Here is a 16476-nt window from a genome sequence, read left to right as displayed (position 1 = left end):
ACTGTTTTTGCATGAATTATGCGGGTTATTCAAGTGTGCAGTATCTCTATGGATGAAGTGAAGAAGAAATTATTCTCTATGTCGTTGTCCGGTAAAGCGGCGCATTGGCATAAACCGCTGAAGGATGAGCATTCTCTTGATTGGAAGGATATTGTGCATCTATTTTATTCTAAATTCTATCCTCCAAGTGAAATTCACAAAGACCGAAACCAAATATATAATTTCTGGCCTCATGATGGAGAGAGTATTGCCCAAGCATGGGAGAGATTGAAGTCTTTAATGCTCAAATGCCCCAATCATGAGCTTCCATGTAATATCATCATTGATAATTTCTATGCAAGACTTTCTTTTCAAGATAAGACCTTGCTGGATGCTACTTGTTCTGGATCATTCACGCGCAACAAAGAAGAGTTTAAAAAGGACCTTCTTGATCGGATTAAGGAGAACACTGAAGATTGGGAGAACGACAAAGGTAAAGAGTCAGGTATAAATTATGATTATGAATGCATTGAAACTTTTATGGATACCGATAAATTTCGAAATATGAGTGCTACTTATGGTCTTGACTCTCAAGTTGCTGCAAATCTTTATAAAGCCTTTGCTTCTCATTTTGAATTGCCTAAAAAGAATTTTGATAAGTATCATGAACCTTTTAAAGAGGCTTGCATGAAGAATGAAATTGTTGTTAATTATTGCAATGAGCATGCTCAAACTCCTAAGAATGTTATTTCCTATAAGCATGTTAATTTTTGTGGAATACATAGACCTTGTGGAGTTAATCAAATCAAAGATGAATATTGTATCCATCATGCTAATGAAAAAACTAGAAAGTGGTTTAGGGCTCTAGATGATCTTGGTAAAAAAGTTTGTGCCCTCTATCCTTTTATTTGTGAAGTTTGCCATGAAGTGGGTCATTTTAATTTTCAATGCCCCTCCAATGATAATTTGAACCCAATGAGTGCTGCAAATTTGTATTGTGATGATGAAATTACTCCTAATCAAGCATGATGAACTTACTTTATTTTTGGGGTGTGAAGAATTGTCGAGAAAAATCTCTTTGTTACATATGAGTGATCTTGATATTGATGATGTCCCGCATGGGTGTTTTTCTTATTGCATTGATAATAGTCATACAAATACTTACATACAAAATATTTTAGAAGATGACACCTTACCAAAATATGATAGGACCGCTGTGTGTTTTCAACTAATTAATGAAAAGGAGGGATCCTCCCAAGTTTCTTCCATTGTTTCGAAAGTAAATCAGGTTATGCGGACAAGCCACCCAAGCCTCTTCCTCCTAAAGGAGGGAACGAGGAAAAGGAGGAGGAGAAGAAGAAGAAGAAGGGAACGAAGAAGAAGAAGAAGAATAAGGGGAATAAAAAGAAAGAGGTAACAACATATCCCCGCGTATATGAGATAACGATAGGTAACCGTAAGTATGTTGCTCCTGATGATTATTGTGATAATGAATCTGGGTACGATGATCTTCATATACCCTTTACCCATATTAATGATCATGATTTGGAAGAGCACACTAACTTTGATGTTGGAAATCTCTTTGGTACTGATTATGAAAGTAATGATGATAGCATTATTCATGTCCCCTCAAACGATGATATTGAAAGCTCTAAGCTTGGGGATGTTGTGCTCAAAGATCCTATACTTGAGACCTCTACTTTTAGTGAAAATGATGATATCACAGATTCTGGTCTAGATAATCGCTATAGAGATGGATATGACACATGTTACAATTATCCTTATGAAACTTGTCATAGTTATGATAGGCTTACCAAAAACAATTTCCTTAATATGCAACTTGTTTACCATGTTCAAATTCTTGATAATAATCCTCGCTTCAATTACTATTAATGAGAATAATTCTTCTTATGCCAAATTTAATGATACTTCTATGCATATGAACCATGATAAGAATGTTTTAAGTGATGGGTATATTGTGGATTTCATCAATGATGCTACTGAAAGTTATTATGAGAGAGGGAAATATGGTTATATGCATCTTAATAATATTAAGTTTCCCTCTTTATGTTGAGAATCTTGAAGTTACTCGTGTTTTATCCTCTTATGCTTGTCACTTTGTTCTTCATGAATTCATTTGTGTACAAGATTCCTCTTCATAGGAAGCATGTTAGACTTAAATGTGTTTTGAATTTGCCTCTTGAAGCTCTCTTTTGCTTCAAATACTATCTCTTGCAAATGCATCATTAAAACTGCTTGAGCCCATCTTAATGGCTATAAAGAAAGAACTTCTTGGGAGATAACCCATGTGTTTATTTTGCTACAGTACTTTGTTTTATATTTGTGTCTTGGAAGTTGTTTACTACTGTAGCAACCTCTCCTTATCATGTTTTTGTGCCAAGTAAAGTCTCTATGGTAAAGTTGATGCTAGATTTGGATTGCTGCGCAGAAACAGCATTGTCTGTCTGTCACGAATCTGGGTCTAATTCTCTGTAGGTAACTCAGAAAATTATGCCAATTTACGTGAGTGATCCTCAGATATGTACGCAACTTTCATTAGTTTTGAGTTTTTCCATTTGAGCAAGTATGGTGCCATTTTAAAATTCGTCTTTACGGACTGTTCTGTTTTGACAGATTCTGCCTTTTATTTCGCATTGCTTCTTTCGCTGTGTTGGGTGGATTTCTTTGTTCCATTACCTTCCAAGTAGCTTTGAGCAATGACCAGAAGTGTTAAGAATGATTGTGTCACCTCTGAACATGTGAGTTTTTGATTATGCACTAACCCTCTAATGAGTTTGCTTAAAGTTTGGTGTGGAGGAAGTTTTCAAGGGTCAAGAGAGGAGGATGATATACTATGATCAAGAAGAGTGAAAACTCTAAGCTTGGGGATGCCCCGGTGGTTCACCCCTGCATATTTCAAGAAGACTCAAGCGTCTAAGCTTGGGGATGCCCAAGGCATCCCCTTCTTCATCAACAAATTATCAGGTTCCTTCTCTTGAAACTATATTTTTATTCGGCCACATCTTATGTACTTTACTTGGAGCGTCTGTGTGCTTTTGTTTTTGTTTTTGTTTTTGTTTGAACAAATGCTTGTGTGGGAGAGAGACACGCTCCGCTGGTTCGTATGAACACATGTGTTCTTAGCCTTTAATTTTCATGGCGAAGGTTAAAACTGCTTCGTTCATTTTTATATGGTTGGAATTGGAAAATGCTACATGTAGTAATTGGTATGATGTCTTGAATAACTTGATACTTGGCAATTGTTGTGCTCTTATTTAAGCTCTTGCATCATATATCTTGCACCTATTAGTGAAGAAATACATAGAGCTTGTTAAAATTTGGTTTGCATGAGTGGTTTCTCTAGAGTCTAGATATTTTCTAGTGAGGTGTTTGAACAACAAGGAAGATGATGTATAGTCTTATAATGCTTGTAATATGTTTTTTATGTGAGTTTTGCTGTACTGGTTCGTGCTTGTGTTTGTTTCAAATAACCTTGCTAGCCTAAACCTTGTATCGAGAGGGAATACTTCTCATGCATCCAAAATACTTGAGCCAACCACTATGCCATTTGTGTCCACCATACCTACCTACTACATGGTATTTATCCGCCATTCCAAAGTAAATTGCTTGAGTGCTACCTTTAAAATTCCATCATTCACCTTTGCAATATATAGCTCATGGGACAAATAGCTTAAAAACTATTGTGGTATTGAATATGTACTTATGCACTTTATCTCTTATTAAGTTGCTTGTTGAGCGATAACCATGTTTCGGGGACGCCATCAACTATTCTTTGTTGGATATCATGTGAGTTGCTATGCATGTCCGTCTTGTCCGAAGCAAGAGAGATCTACCACCTTCATGGTTGGAGCATGCATATTGTTAGAGAAGAACTTTGGGCCGCTAACTAAAGCCATGATTCATGGTGGAAGTTTCAGCTTTGGACATATATCCTCAATCTCATATGAGAATAATAATTGTTGCCACATGCTTATGCATTAAAGAGGAGTCCATTATCTCGTTGTCCATGTTGTCCCGGTATGGATGTCTAAGTTGAGAATAATCAAAAGCGAGAAATCCAAAATGCGAGCTTTCTCCTTAGACCTTTGTACAGGCGGCATGGAGGTACCCCATTGTGACACTTGGTCAAAACATGTGCATTGCAAAGATCCGGTAGTCCAAGTTAATTAGGACAAGGTGCGGGCACTATTAGTATACTATGCATGAGACTTGCAACTTGTAAGATATAATGTACATAACTCATATGCTTTATTACTACCGTTGACAAAATTGTTTCGTGTTTTAAAAATAAAAGCTCTAGCACAAATATAGCAATCAATGCTTTCCTCTTTGAAGGACCATTCTCTTTACTTTTATGTTGAGTCAGCTCACCTATCTTTCTCCACCTCAAGAAGCAAACATTTGTGTGAACTGTGCATTGATTCTTACATACTTGCTTATTGCACTTGTTATATTGCTTTGCATTGACAACTATCCATGAGATATACATGTTACAAGTTGAAAGCAACTCGCTTAAACTTTATCTTCCATAGTGTTGCTTCAATGTCTCTACTAAGAATTTATTGCTTTATGAGTAACTCTTATGCAAGACTTATTGATGCTTGTCTTGAAAGTACTATTCATGAAAAGTCTTTGCTATATGATTCAATTGTTTACTCATTGCATTAACATTGTTTTGAATCGCTGCATTCATCTCATATGCTTTACAATAGTATGATTAAGATTATGTTGGTAGCATGTCACCTCGTAAATTATCTTTTATCGTTTACCTACTCGAGGACGAGTAGGAACTAAGCTTGGGGATGCCGATACGTCTCCAACGTATCTATAATTTCCGATGTTCCATGCTTGTTTTATGACAATACCAACATGTTTTGTTCACACTTTATATCATTTTTATGCGTTTTCCGAACTAACCTATTGACGAGATGCCGAAAGGCCGCTTCGTTTTCTCGCTGTTTTTGGTTTCGAAATCCTAGTAAGGAAATATTTTCGGAATCGGACGGAATCAATTCCGGGGATCTTATAATTTCGCGAAGCTTCCGGAGCACCGGAGAAGGGCCGTAGAGGTGCCGTGGGGGCCCACACCACACCCCGGCGCGGCCGAGGGGCGCGCCCCTATGGTTTGGGCAGCCCGTGGCCCCTCCGACTCCGATTCTTCGCCTATATAAGCCGTCGTGACCTAAAAACATCACGTAAAGAACCACGAGACGAAAACCCATCCGCAGCCGCCGCCATCGCGAAAGTCAATTTCGGGGACAGAACTCTCTCGTTCCGCACCCTGCCGGGACGGGGAATTGCCCCCGAGCCATCTCCTCCGCCGTCTTCACCGCCATCTTCACCGCCATCGCCGCCTCCATGATGAGGAGGGAGTAATCCATCCCCGAGGCCGAGGGCTTCGCTGTAGCTATGTGGTTCATCTCTCTCCCATGTACCCCAATACAATAATCTCATGAGCTGCTTTACATGATTGAGATTCATATGAGTTTGTATCACTACTATCTATGTGCTACTCTAGCAAAGTTATTAAAGTAGTTCTATTCCTCCTGCACGTGTGTAAAGGCGACGGTGTGTGCACCGTGTTAGTACTTGGTTTATGCTATGATCATGATCTCTTGTAGATTGCGAAGTTAACTATTGCTATGATAATATTGATGTGATCTATTCCTCCTACATATGCATGAAGGTTACGGTGTGCATGCTATGCTAGTACTTGGTTTAGTCTCGTTGATCTATCTTACACTAAAGGTTACTAAAACATGAGCATTATTGTGGAGCTTGTTAACTCCGGCATTGAGGGTTCGTGTAATCCTACGCAATGTGTTCATCATCCAACAAAAGTGTAGAGTATGCATTTATCTATTCTCGTTATGTGATCAATGTTGAGAGTGTCCACTAGTGAAAGTGTAATCCCTAGGCCTTGTTCCTAAATACCGCTGAGTTACTATCGCTTGTTTACTCGTTTCTATCGCGTTACTACTGCTCGCAATACTACCACCATCAACTACACGCCGCCAAGCTATTTTCCGGCACCGTTGCTACTACTTATTCATACCACTCGTATTTCACTATCTCTTCGCCGAACTAGTGCACCTATTAGGTGTGTTGGGGACACAAGAGACTTCTTGCTTTGTGGTTGCAGGGTTGCATGAGAGGGATATCTTTGACCTCTTCCTCCCTGAGTTCGATAAACCTTGGGTGATCCACTTAAGGGAAAACTTGCTGCTGTTCTACAAACCTCTGCTCTTGGAGGCCCAACACTGTCTACAGGAAAGGAGGGGGAACGTAGACATCAAGGAGCAACAGGCTCGGGAGTCGACCTTTTCCTAGAAGCCGACGCTGGCGAGTCCGTCTGACTCTGTGTGGTGGATCTCCCGGAGTTGCCCGGGTTCGAGTCCCTTTGGTTGGACTGTGCCTCCCCGCTGGAGTTCTCTTTGGTGGAAGTCTCAGAAAAAGAAGTACAAGCATATTGCAAAAGACTGGGAGGACGAGATAAATCTAGTCAAGGCACGAGTCGGCTTACATGCAAGCTTTCTTGGACGGGAGCTTTGCGCTTCGTGGTTTTTCTCGGAAGCTACTTTCCTCACCGCCTTCCTCGTCCGGATTGAGGCTCGGGGGCAACCGGCCCCGAGGATGCTTTACTCTTGGGAGCCGATTTCGTTGAAATCGGCTGGCTCGCATTATGACCTTCTTCGTGGGTGGCGAGCTCTACGAAGAGAACCACCGGGCTGGTGGAAGGAATTTGAAGGGGAGCCATCGGCTTGCGTGGGCTCTGGGCCATCTTGTTGCCGCCAAGAGATAGAGCCAGAGTTACGGACAATCACCATGAGCCATTGCAAGAAATTTATATGTAATGGTACCCGGTGTGCAGGAACGTCATATTCGGCATCAAGTTGCTTCAAGCAACGGTCCTAGAGCTCTTCCGAAGGCGTGGGTCTTCCACATGGACCACCAAGTCTCGAAACCATCGGTAGTGATGGTGAAACAGAGGTTGTGAGGAATTGGAATGGGCAGAGCGTCAAATAAGGTATAGCACCTTTGGCCAGTAAGGATGTCGGGCGGTTCAGCTCGCTTGCCGTCGAGTGGTGGAGAAAGAAGTGTGGGGGCACTTGCCCGAGACCAAGCTGCCGGGCTACTACCACCGGTTGGTAAGACTCATAACCAGGCTTGATGATCCTGTTTGAGGTACTCATGCCAACTGGGAGAAAGCAAGGACGGATCATGACAGAGTACAAGTGCCGGGTGCTAGCGTCATCGGCAAAGTCTGTCTAACCGGAAGGAGACCGGATTCTCAAAGTTCCCCGATTCGAGTATAAGGAAAGAACAGTGGGGTTGTCCAAGCCTTGGAAGAAAATCTTGAACCACTCGCCGCTTCCTTAGGGATCAGTCTGCTGCCTGGGAGGCTATACAGAGCTTGGCCATAGCTAGTGCATCGGATCTCCTTCCCATTGGCATCTGGAAAGGTGCAGGTGGCCAAAGGTGGGAAGTTCGGGATCTGGTTCTAAAAGTACAGCTGAGCCCATAACTGAATAAACCACCAGGGGCCTCCTGTTTTAACTGTCTTTTGGGAGAACAGTTTGACAGACATCAGTTGAAGAGATCGATAGACCTCTCCAAGGAACAATTTGCCAAGGCCAAGTTGAGTGCCTTTGGCGAGTTCATAGGCCAGGGAAAGGTAATTCTTGGTTGGGGCGAGTGAAGGACCACGGAATATGAAGTGCTCCAGCCGAAGTTCAAGAAGGCCGTGTGCTCTTTCTCGTCACAGGGCCTTTGGTTTTCATATAACGCTCGAGGTAGGCGCCCCAGCTTGTACACTCTGTTTTAGAGGAAAGGGTGAAAGGGACCTTTGGCAATTTAAAGGCAGAGGGGCTTGAGGATTCAATGTCCAGGCCTGTGATCATGGCCACGTCCAGCAGAGTTGGTGTCATGGGGCCATGGCCGAACATGAAGCAATTCAATGCATCAGACCAAAAGTAGCCGATGGTTTTCAGAAGGTTCTCATTCTTTTCAAGAGGAGACAATGATAATGACAAAGCATCGGCTATCCCTATCGTTTCCCAGGTGGCATAATGGGTTTTAGACACTCTACTCGTACCATGCCACCCAACCTTTAGGAGGATTAGGCCAGTGCTCGCAGGCGGCCGGCCCAGGAAGTCGGATCTAAATTCTGGTTCACGAAGGGGATTCTATTGGCCTCGCATGAGATTAAGTGAGCGGGACTCTCGAAGAACGGGGGCCAAGACACATAGAATTTGGGAGAGAAGGATGCGGCAGCGAGATGTCTGAAACCTAAAATTAATAACGAAATAGGGCATTAATTCAGGTGTTTGCTGTTTAATCCTAACATTGATTCGAATGGCGAAGAGGCGGTTAAGGATTACCTTCAGACCGGAGACCATGGCGTTGGCGTTGGATGATTCCGCCATTTGATGCGCTGTAGAATTAAGACGGCGCGGTTGAGATCTGAGATTCGTGGAGCTGCTTGGGCGGCGATTTGGGGATCTGAGTTTGCTTTCTCAGACGGAGGTCGCAGGTTACCGTTTGGAGGGGCAATTAGGTTGGCCTTACTCGTGTTTTATGGTAGAGGCCGATGCGATGCCATCGGCTCTTTTGGGGATTGTTTGACTTTGACTATCGGCAAAATTAACTGGAATCACTCCTTCATTAATAAGAAGGGTTTTTACAATGAAGAGCCGATTGCTCAAGAAAGGAAGAACAAAAGAAGAGCCGACTCAGGAACTACTAATCCTACACTACTAATCCTCGCTGGCCTCGTCGTCGGCATCGTAGCTGCCGTCGGCGCTGCTTCCGGAGAGTTCCTCGTCGCTGCTGCCCCAGCCCTCGGCCGGAGCCTCTTCTTCCTCGTCATCATCATCGTCCTCGCTGTCCGCCCAAGTGCGGAAGCGCTTCACCGGCAGATACCCAGCGGAGGAGGAGGAGTCATCCTCCTCCTCTTCCTCCTTTTCCTCCTCTTCTTCTTCTTCCTCCTCCTCGTCGGAGGAGGTGGAGTTCGCCCAGGAGTGGAGGTCGTCCTCGCTCTCGCTCTCCGGCTCCCCTTCGATGAGGAACCGGAGGTCGTCCTCCCCATCGGTCGGGGGTAAGTCACCATCTGACCCGACGAGGGCCTCGGGTGGGCCATCTGGCACGTAGTCAAAGTCCCACTCTTGCTCGCTCGAGGAAGAAGATTGGAAAGAGAGGCCTGATGAGACGGAGGAAGAGGAAGACATTGCTACAGGGAAAAAGGGTTTTTTGGTGCCGATGGTTGGAACAGAACAAGGGGATGAAGAGGCGAGCCGTTCGGCACGCTTAAATAAGGGGGTATAGTGGAGATTTAATGCCACTACGGTTTCCGAGGAAGTGGTGTTAAAGCTATCAAATCTTGCGGAGAAGTTGTGAAGGCAAGGCATCATGATGAAGGATACTCGCGACGGTTCCGCTCCGCCACGACATGACCCGACGAAGAAAATGCGAGTGATTTTGGAATTATCATTTCCAAAACCAGGGGGGCATGTGTTATCACCGAATTTGACCGGATCGAGAGGTGGGCCGCGATTAAGATGGGCTTGAAGAATATACACGGAAGAAATACATGAATCGGCCTTGTATACGAAGTTTGGGCTAGTTTGCCTCGTGTATCCGTAAATATAGTAGGATACGTGTCTGTTAGATAGAATTTGACTCGTGCACGGTTGGGATTATTCCCACGTTAGAAAGTCTACGGACTATAAATATGTATCTAGGGTTATTGAGAAAAACAACAATCACGTTCATCACAAACCAATCTAGGCGCATCGCCAACCCCTTGTTTCGAGGGTTTCTTCCGGTAAGCATCATGCTGCCTAGATCGCATATTGCGATCTAGGCGATATACGTTTATTCGTTGTTCATGCGTTGCTCGTGCTGAAGCCTTGTTGATGGCGAGCAACGTAGTTATCATAGATGTGTTAGGGTTAGCATTGTTTCATCGTGTCACATGCTTTTGTCCATGCAATCCTTAGACGTCTAGCCGCCCTTACACCTATCTTAGGTGTACGGGCGGCACCTCGCTTGATCATTATTTAGTAGATCCGATCCGTTAGGATTGCTCCTTGTTCTTCAAGGATTAGTTTAATATCTGCGTAGTTAGGCCTTGCAAACGGGTTGAAGGATCCAGTAGCACGTAGGGTGTAGTTTGCTAGCCCTAGATAAGATGTTCCGAGGATCAACTTCATGTTGGTTTTTAGGCCTTGTCTAGGGTTGGTTTATTATCACCGTGCGTGGCTGCCAGGCTCAATCACGCGTAGGATGTTCCGATTATGTGGTGAAAACCCTAAATCGTCGTAGGTCGTTTCAGCTTTATATTGATCAAGCAGGACCACCATGTGATCGTAGACCTCATACGAATCATGGGTGGATCGACTCCTTGAGCCGATTCATAGGATAACCTGAGAGCCGATCGAGGCTCGTATTTAATGTTTACGTGTATGCCATGCAGGAAACTAAGCGAAGCAAATCCATCACCTTCCTGACCAGGTATAGGTCAGGTGGCACGCCCTTGCACCAGCATCGGACGTGCGTGCCGAGGCTTTGCGGGTCGTCGCTCGAGGGACCAGGGCCAGCCGCAGTTCTGGGAGCCTCCCGGCTCTACTGTGTTGCCCGTCGTTGCTCGCGGGTGGGTTTCTGACCGCAAACACAAAAATGAAAAAGTGTAGATCTAAGCATAGTTAGTTCATCAAATCTAAAAAAAAAACACTTTATCATTTTTGTGTAGCTTAGAGTACAAAATATTTGAAATTAAGATTTTTCACGCTAATGGGATATATCATTATCTACTTTTAGTATTTCGTTTCATATTTTTTTGAAGATATGTAAATATCAATTTTCTAATTTTCTAATCACTTTTGCTCCGGTGCCTCCCTAAGCTCCACAGTTCTGAAAAGTTGGAGCTGCTCAAGATTTTGGTATGAATATGTGGAGTTGGGTCCGTGGAAAAGAAAAACGCGGAGCGAATACATTTTACGTTCCATTGCCACCAATAAGTGACCGAAAGGTTACACACATCTTATCTCTCTCCCCTCCTCTCGCGGGCATGTTTACTAGCGCCTAATCACCGTACCTTTCGAATTGGATCGAGGTAGCACAATTCATGCGTGTCGCCACCGAATCGAGGTAGTCAACTAGCAAATCAACGTACCTTCCGTTGAAGTCGAACTTGTTCGATTCGTTCTCGCTGCCGCGCAAGTCGATCTGTAGCTCGCTGTTGCGGCTAGGAGATTGAAGCCAGGAGCTTGTTGTCGTTGCCACGACGTCCCACACCGCCTAAACTAGCTCTCGGACGAACAAATTGACCCCGCCTCTGCAGTCATAACTTGCAACTGCGGGAATCGACCTTGGCGCCCCCTGCTCGCAACCAAAACCACGAGCTCGTCCCCGGAATACCGTATTTCTTTAGTATTGTTATGGTTGTTCATGTTTTTTTTTGTCTATATTTTAACTTTGAGTAAACCGAGAAGACGTAGAACAATAGAGAGTGTAGTGATGTTATACTCGCTCCGTCTATAAATACGTGGACGTGTGGACTTTTTAAGAGAGATTATCAAGTGGTGAGACAATTGCATTGGGAAGATGCAAATCAACATCTCTCTCCTGTTTAATTTTTGCATCTCCAATGAGCTAATTGCAGGCAGAAAATGCAGTTAACATGTGATCAACATTATTGGATTTGATTTCCATGCGATGAGAGAGAAATAATTTTTGCCACTACTTTAAAGTGCATTGAAAATATAAAAGTACATTTTTTTAGACAGAATTTGAGGATAAACGTCTATATTTATTTGAGAAGGGAGGGAGCTCAAAGTGGAGGACCCTGCCCGATGCAGCTGTGGCGTAGGGATGCCGTCTGCCCTTCTTGTGATGTGTGAGCGGAACAAGAACGACCGTCCGTACACGCACGGGGTGGCGTAAGTGGTACTGCTGCTGCTCCGTGTGCGCGAGTTTGGAGGTACGAGACGAGAGCGACGACGTGCACGGCAGATACCCACCGGGACCAGCCGCAGTCGTCGTTATCGAACGACTTGGCTCCAAACAACATACTGTATTCAAACCATCTTTACTTTGTTAATCACGTCACCACCACCAGAGCGGGAGAAAGTCAGCTTAACCGATACTTACGCATTAATCACTCAGTCCGCATTTGGTTCTCTGTACGGTACACGCGCTTAATAAGAACATTTTGGAGTTGGACTTCTCTACCTCTATCTATCCCAACCCACCCCAAAACAAAAGGTCTCCGGAAACGCCCAAAGGCACCAACACGCGACGCGAGCCCAGCAGCAGCTGCCTGCCTCCTCCAGTCCTCCTGCAAACGCGCACACTGACGACACACACCTCATTGGCCCCTCCGCCCGCGACTCCGGCGCCGTCGGCACCGCCATCTGCTACAAGAAAGACCACCCGCCTCTTCCCATCTCCCGGCGCGGCCCGAGTTAGTTAATGCGCCCGTGAGGCTTCGGCGGCGGACGGGCATACCGGCCGGCGGTGGCGCAGTAAAGGAGGCCGGCCCCTGTTTTGGCTGGAGAGCGGCGCGGTTCCAGTGGCCTCTTGCTTGACGCGATGGGGGGCTCCAAAGGGGAGGACAAGCCCGCCGAATGCGAGGAATGGAGCTACCACTTCGCAAACAAGGTGAGATTTCAATCAGCCCCGCCGCATCCAGCCACCCCTCATACGGATTTTGGGTCCGCCTTTCCTCCTGAAATCTGAATCGTGCGCTAGTTCTAGCATTCCAGCTCAGGCATATGAAACTTCTTGGTTAGAGCAGGGATTCGTTAGTTTGGGCGGCATTTCAGCTGCTGCTGCTTCTCCTGGCGCAGGGCAGGAGAAAGTGCTTTTGTTTATGCTCTACTTAATTAGCGCCGTGCGTTGCGGTTTACAGGGACGACTGATCCAAAATGTTAGGCACACCGTTTTTAATCCTTTTCCAGTTTAGTGCTCCCTTTTTTTTGTTTTACAAATTGTTTATTACCGCTGTTATGTACTCTACCTAGCTCATAGCAACAGGTTAGCTTTTACTTTCGGACATTCCGTTTCTTCTTTTGGATCCAAGTTTCCTACTAGATCCAGCTTTGTTCCGTACTACCCTAGTTATTAAGTGTACTTGATCCAAGCGTTTCTGTTGGTGCCACAAGTTAAGCAAGTCTCGTGTTTAATTTCCGTATTCATTGCTGCCTCCGTTGGCTAAAACTACTTTGGAGACAGCCGTTCATTTGGTCATCCTGTTCACAGTAGTTTCATACTCACCAGCTCCTACTTTGGGATCTGACTCCCCCTTTGTTTTTTTCGGGGAAACTGCGTCTTCTCGACTTGTTTCTAGTTTTCCGCCGCTAAATCTGTACGACTAGCTCCTTGCATTTTCCACGCACTTGTCAAGACTTGTACACTTTGTACTGCACATCAGCAAGGCTCTTCGGTCCTTGTCTTATGTTGCATTATTATTGCTAACGGGGCGCCAACTAGAATACTACTACTTAGTACACATCTCTACATGGGCCAATTAACATCTTTTTTGGGGGAACCACAAGTGGGTTAAGGACCAGATAGCTTTTGGCATCTTGTTCCATCTTCTCTATCAAGCATGAATTGATGTTTCACATGTCGTAATCTCTGTTTACTGGAAATATACACCCGATTTCTTCAAGTGATACAATTAATGCTTAAGAATGGAAAAAAGTTGTCCGATTTACAATTCCAGTGGCCTCGAGCAAGATAATACTTTGTTTAAAACTTGTGCTGATCGGGACTGCTTTGCAGGACACACTGATTTTGAAGGCTCCAAAGAAGTCGCCCCTCGCCCTGAGAATGGTTGTTTTCTCCATGACAATGATCTGTGGGGTGTTTATTTGCTCAATGTGTATGCGGCAACTGGGAAGCGACAGCTGGTCAAGGATAGTGAAGATCCAAGTCGCGGAACAGCACTGCAATAAGTCCTCGGTGCCTCCTTCTGAGGTTCACTTTGTGCATTATCCACAACCACTGAATTACAGCAGGTGATAATTTTTCTACAGCTTGTTTACGCTATCTACACTTCTCTTGCGTAATTGTCTGATTGCAATTTTATTTTTCTAGGAAAGAGTGCATGTGTACTCCTGTCCGGTACTTTGCAATTATCTCATCGCAGCGATCTGGAAGTGGCTGGTTTGAGACTCTTCTAAACAGTCACATCAATGTTAGCTCTAATGGAGAGATCTTCTCGAATAAAGAGAGGAGAAATAACATTTCATCTATAACAAAGACAATGGATAAGGTTTATAATCTTGATTGGAATAGTAGTGCTTCCAAGGATGAGTGTACTGCTGCTGTTGGCTTCAAATGGATGCTTAATCAGGTGATGACTTGATCACTTTTATGCTTCATTTCTGTTTGTAGGCACGGTTGTCGATTTGCTATCAAAACCAATATCCACATGTTTGTTTGAGATGCTTGTGACTTTGATCTGATTAGTGTATTTCATGCTTAGCAAATAACGAAGAAGGGTCTGCTTGCTAGTTATGAATTCGTGCATTGCATTCTGTGAATGCACTGTTGTCTGCATTCATGCAACCTGATTCTTCTCAGGGGAATCTAGAATATGTTAACCCTGAACATCATCAGTGTAGGTCTCTCGGTCTAATTTTTCGTAGTGTTCTAACATTTTCTATTCAAAAGAAAGTTGATACTAAGTTTCTCTTTATTTATCTCAACCACTCCATAGTTAACTTGATCGCGAAAAATATCAAAATACAGTTACCTTACTCGAACATATCAACTAGACAGTCCATGATTTCTATGAATGCCCACATTTATATTCACGCTAACTAGAGCCTAACAATCTTATGATTACAGTGCCATGTGTAGTCCATTTCTTATATGGTTGTTTGATTCCATTGAAATGTTGGTTCTCTTGTGTGTGGAACGCTGCATGCGGTCACAAACGATTATAAAGTTTTTCTAAAGATATCAGGATTCTGGGAAATGATGTTGTCGAGATCCTCCAAGCTAAAACAAAGTACAATTGCTGTTATCTGAGATTATTAAGTAGAGTGCATATATGGATTCTTACGATCTCCATTGGCAGCATACCACTGCACACAGTATTTCTACTTTTCCTTCAAGACTTCAACACAATAGTCTAATTATTGTCTGTCGGTAGACATGTTAATTTATAAATCATGCACCCAACTTAATTCTTAAGCTGAATAAGGATTCTCCTGACAATATATCTCCTCAGGGTCTTATGGCAAATCACGCGCAAATAGTTGATTACTTCAACCAAAGAGGAGTCTCTGCGATATTTCTGTTCAGAAGGAATCTCCTCCGTCAGATGGTATCGCAACTAGCAAACAATCATGACAGATACCTTAAGCAGTTGAATGGGAAACATAAGGCCCATGTTCACACAAAAGATGAGGTAGTGCTTCATGATAACATAAGTTTCCACTCCCCTGTCTGATTTTTTGCAGTTTCTGAATGAAAATGCACCTTCTATTTTGTAGGCGAATATACTTGCAAAATATAAGCCCAGGCTCAACACAACAACACTGATCGGGACACTGAAAAAGGCAAATGACTACACTCGTAATGCTCTTGAAAACCTAAAGAGCACCCGCCACATCACAGTGTACTACGAGGATCTTATCCAAAACAGAACAGTGAGTTACCCTTGATTAATCTGTTGCAGGTCGTTGTGTTATACTATATGGTTGTTGATTTGTTTTAGCTTGCTAATGAATATTACGTAACCTGTACCTGCAGAAGCTTGTTGATGTCTTGGATTTCCTTAAAGTGCCGACGAGGAAACTAGTCAGCCGGCACGTGAAGATACACACGAAACCACTTTCTGATCAAATTGAAAACTGGGATGAAGTCTATAATGCTCTGAATGGTACCCAATTTGAGAGTTTCTTGGATGCTGACTACAGAATATGACATTGTTCTGTCTGCACATTTCTGGTGTAGATATTGTCTTTTGCGTGTTACTTTTCCTTTCTTTCTTAAATAGCTAGCTTTGACATGCCTGGCAAAAGTTTTGACATGAGGAATGGCGGGGTTTTCACGGCGGCTCACTAGTTCTTTGATAGGTAGCACTAATTCCGTTATTTTTTCCCATCTTTTCTGTGTAACTGACTCTGAAGCTTCAGTTTCTTGCATCATAGCCTTGCATAACTGCATAAGAGATCTTTACGATTTCCACTTGCACAGATGCATGTCTACAGAAGGTACTGAGAACTGGTCATAAGTACAGGGATGTCAAAGTTGGGCTCGTCGAGCCTGACTGGGACGGAGACAAAGGGGGACGAGGGGGGCTTAGTCACCCCCATGGTTTGGATTTTATAAAGAACACTACTCACTAGAACTGTAATTTCTTGTTGATTTAGCTTACTCTGCCCCCCTCGTGAAGTTTACTACACCATTTTGCCCACTCAAGGTCGAAAGCTGGCTCCGTCCATGGAGCCTGATGTTTAA

The 16476-nt window shown here is 43.8% G+C and overlaps 1 protein-coding gene across 1 annotated transcript; it reads left to right on the top strand.

Moving 5' to 3' along the window:
• The first annotated feature begins 12576 nt into the window (after positions 1 to 12576).
• LOC124698501 lies at positions 12577 to 16070 on the top strand. Its single transcript, XM_047230984.1, has 6 exons — positions 12577 to 12660; positions 13786 to 14021; positions 14101 to 14359; positions 15242 to 15421; positions 15507 to 15662; positions 15766 to 16070. The coding sequence occupies exons 1-6, from the start codon at positions 12592 to 12594 to the stop codon at positions 15937 to 15939; spliced, it is 1074 nt and encodes a 357-aa protein (XP_047086940.1). The 5' UTR covers positions 12577 to 12591; the 3' UTR covers positions 15940 to 16070.
• The last annotated feature ends 406 nt before the right edge of the window (positions 16071 to 16476 follow it).

The sequence above is a fragment of the Lolium rigidum genome, chromosome 3, assembly GCF_022539505.1.
Source record: "Lolium rigidum isolate FL_2022 chromosome 3, APGP_CSIRO_Lrig_0.1, whole genome shotgun sequence".
NCBI lineage: Eukaryota > Viridiplantae > Streptophyta > Magnoliopsida > Poales > Poaceae > Lolium > Lolium rigidum.
Note: the sequence above shows the minus strand (reverse complement) of the source record. Positions and strands in the feature narration are given on the sequence as shown.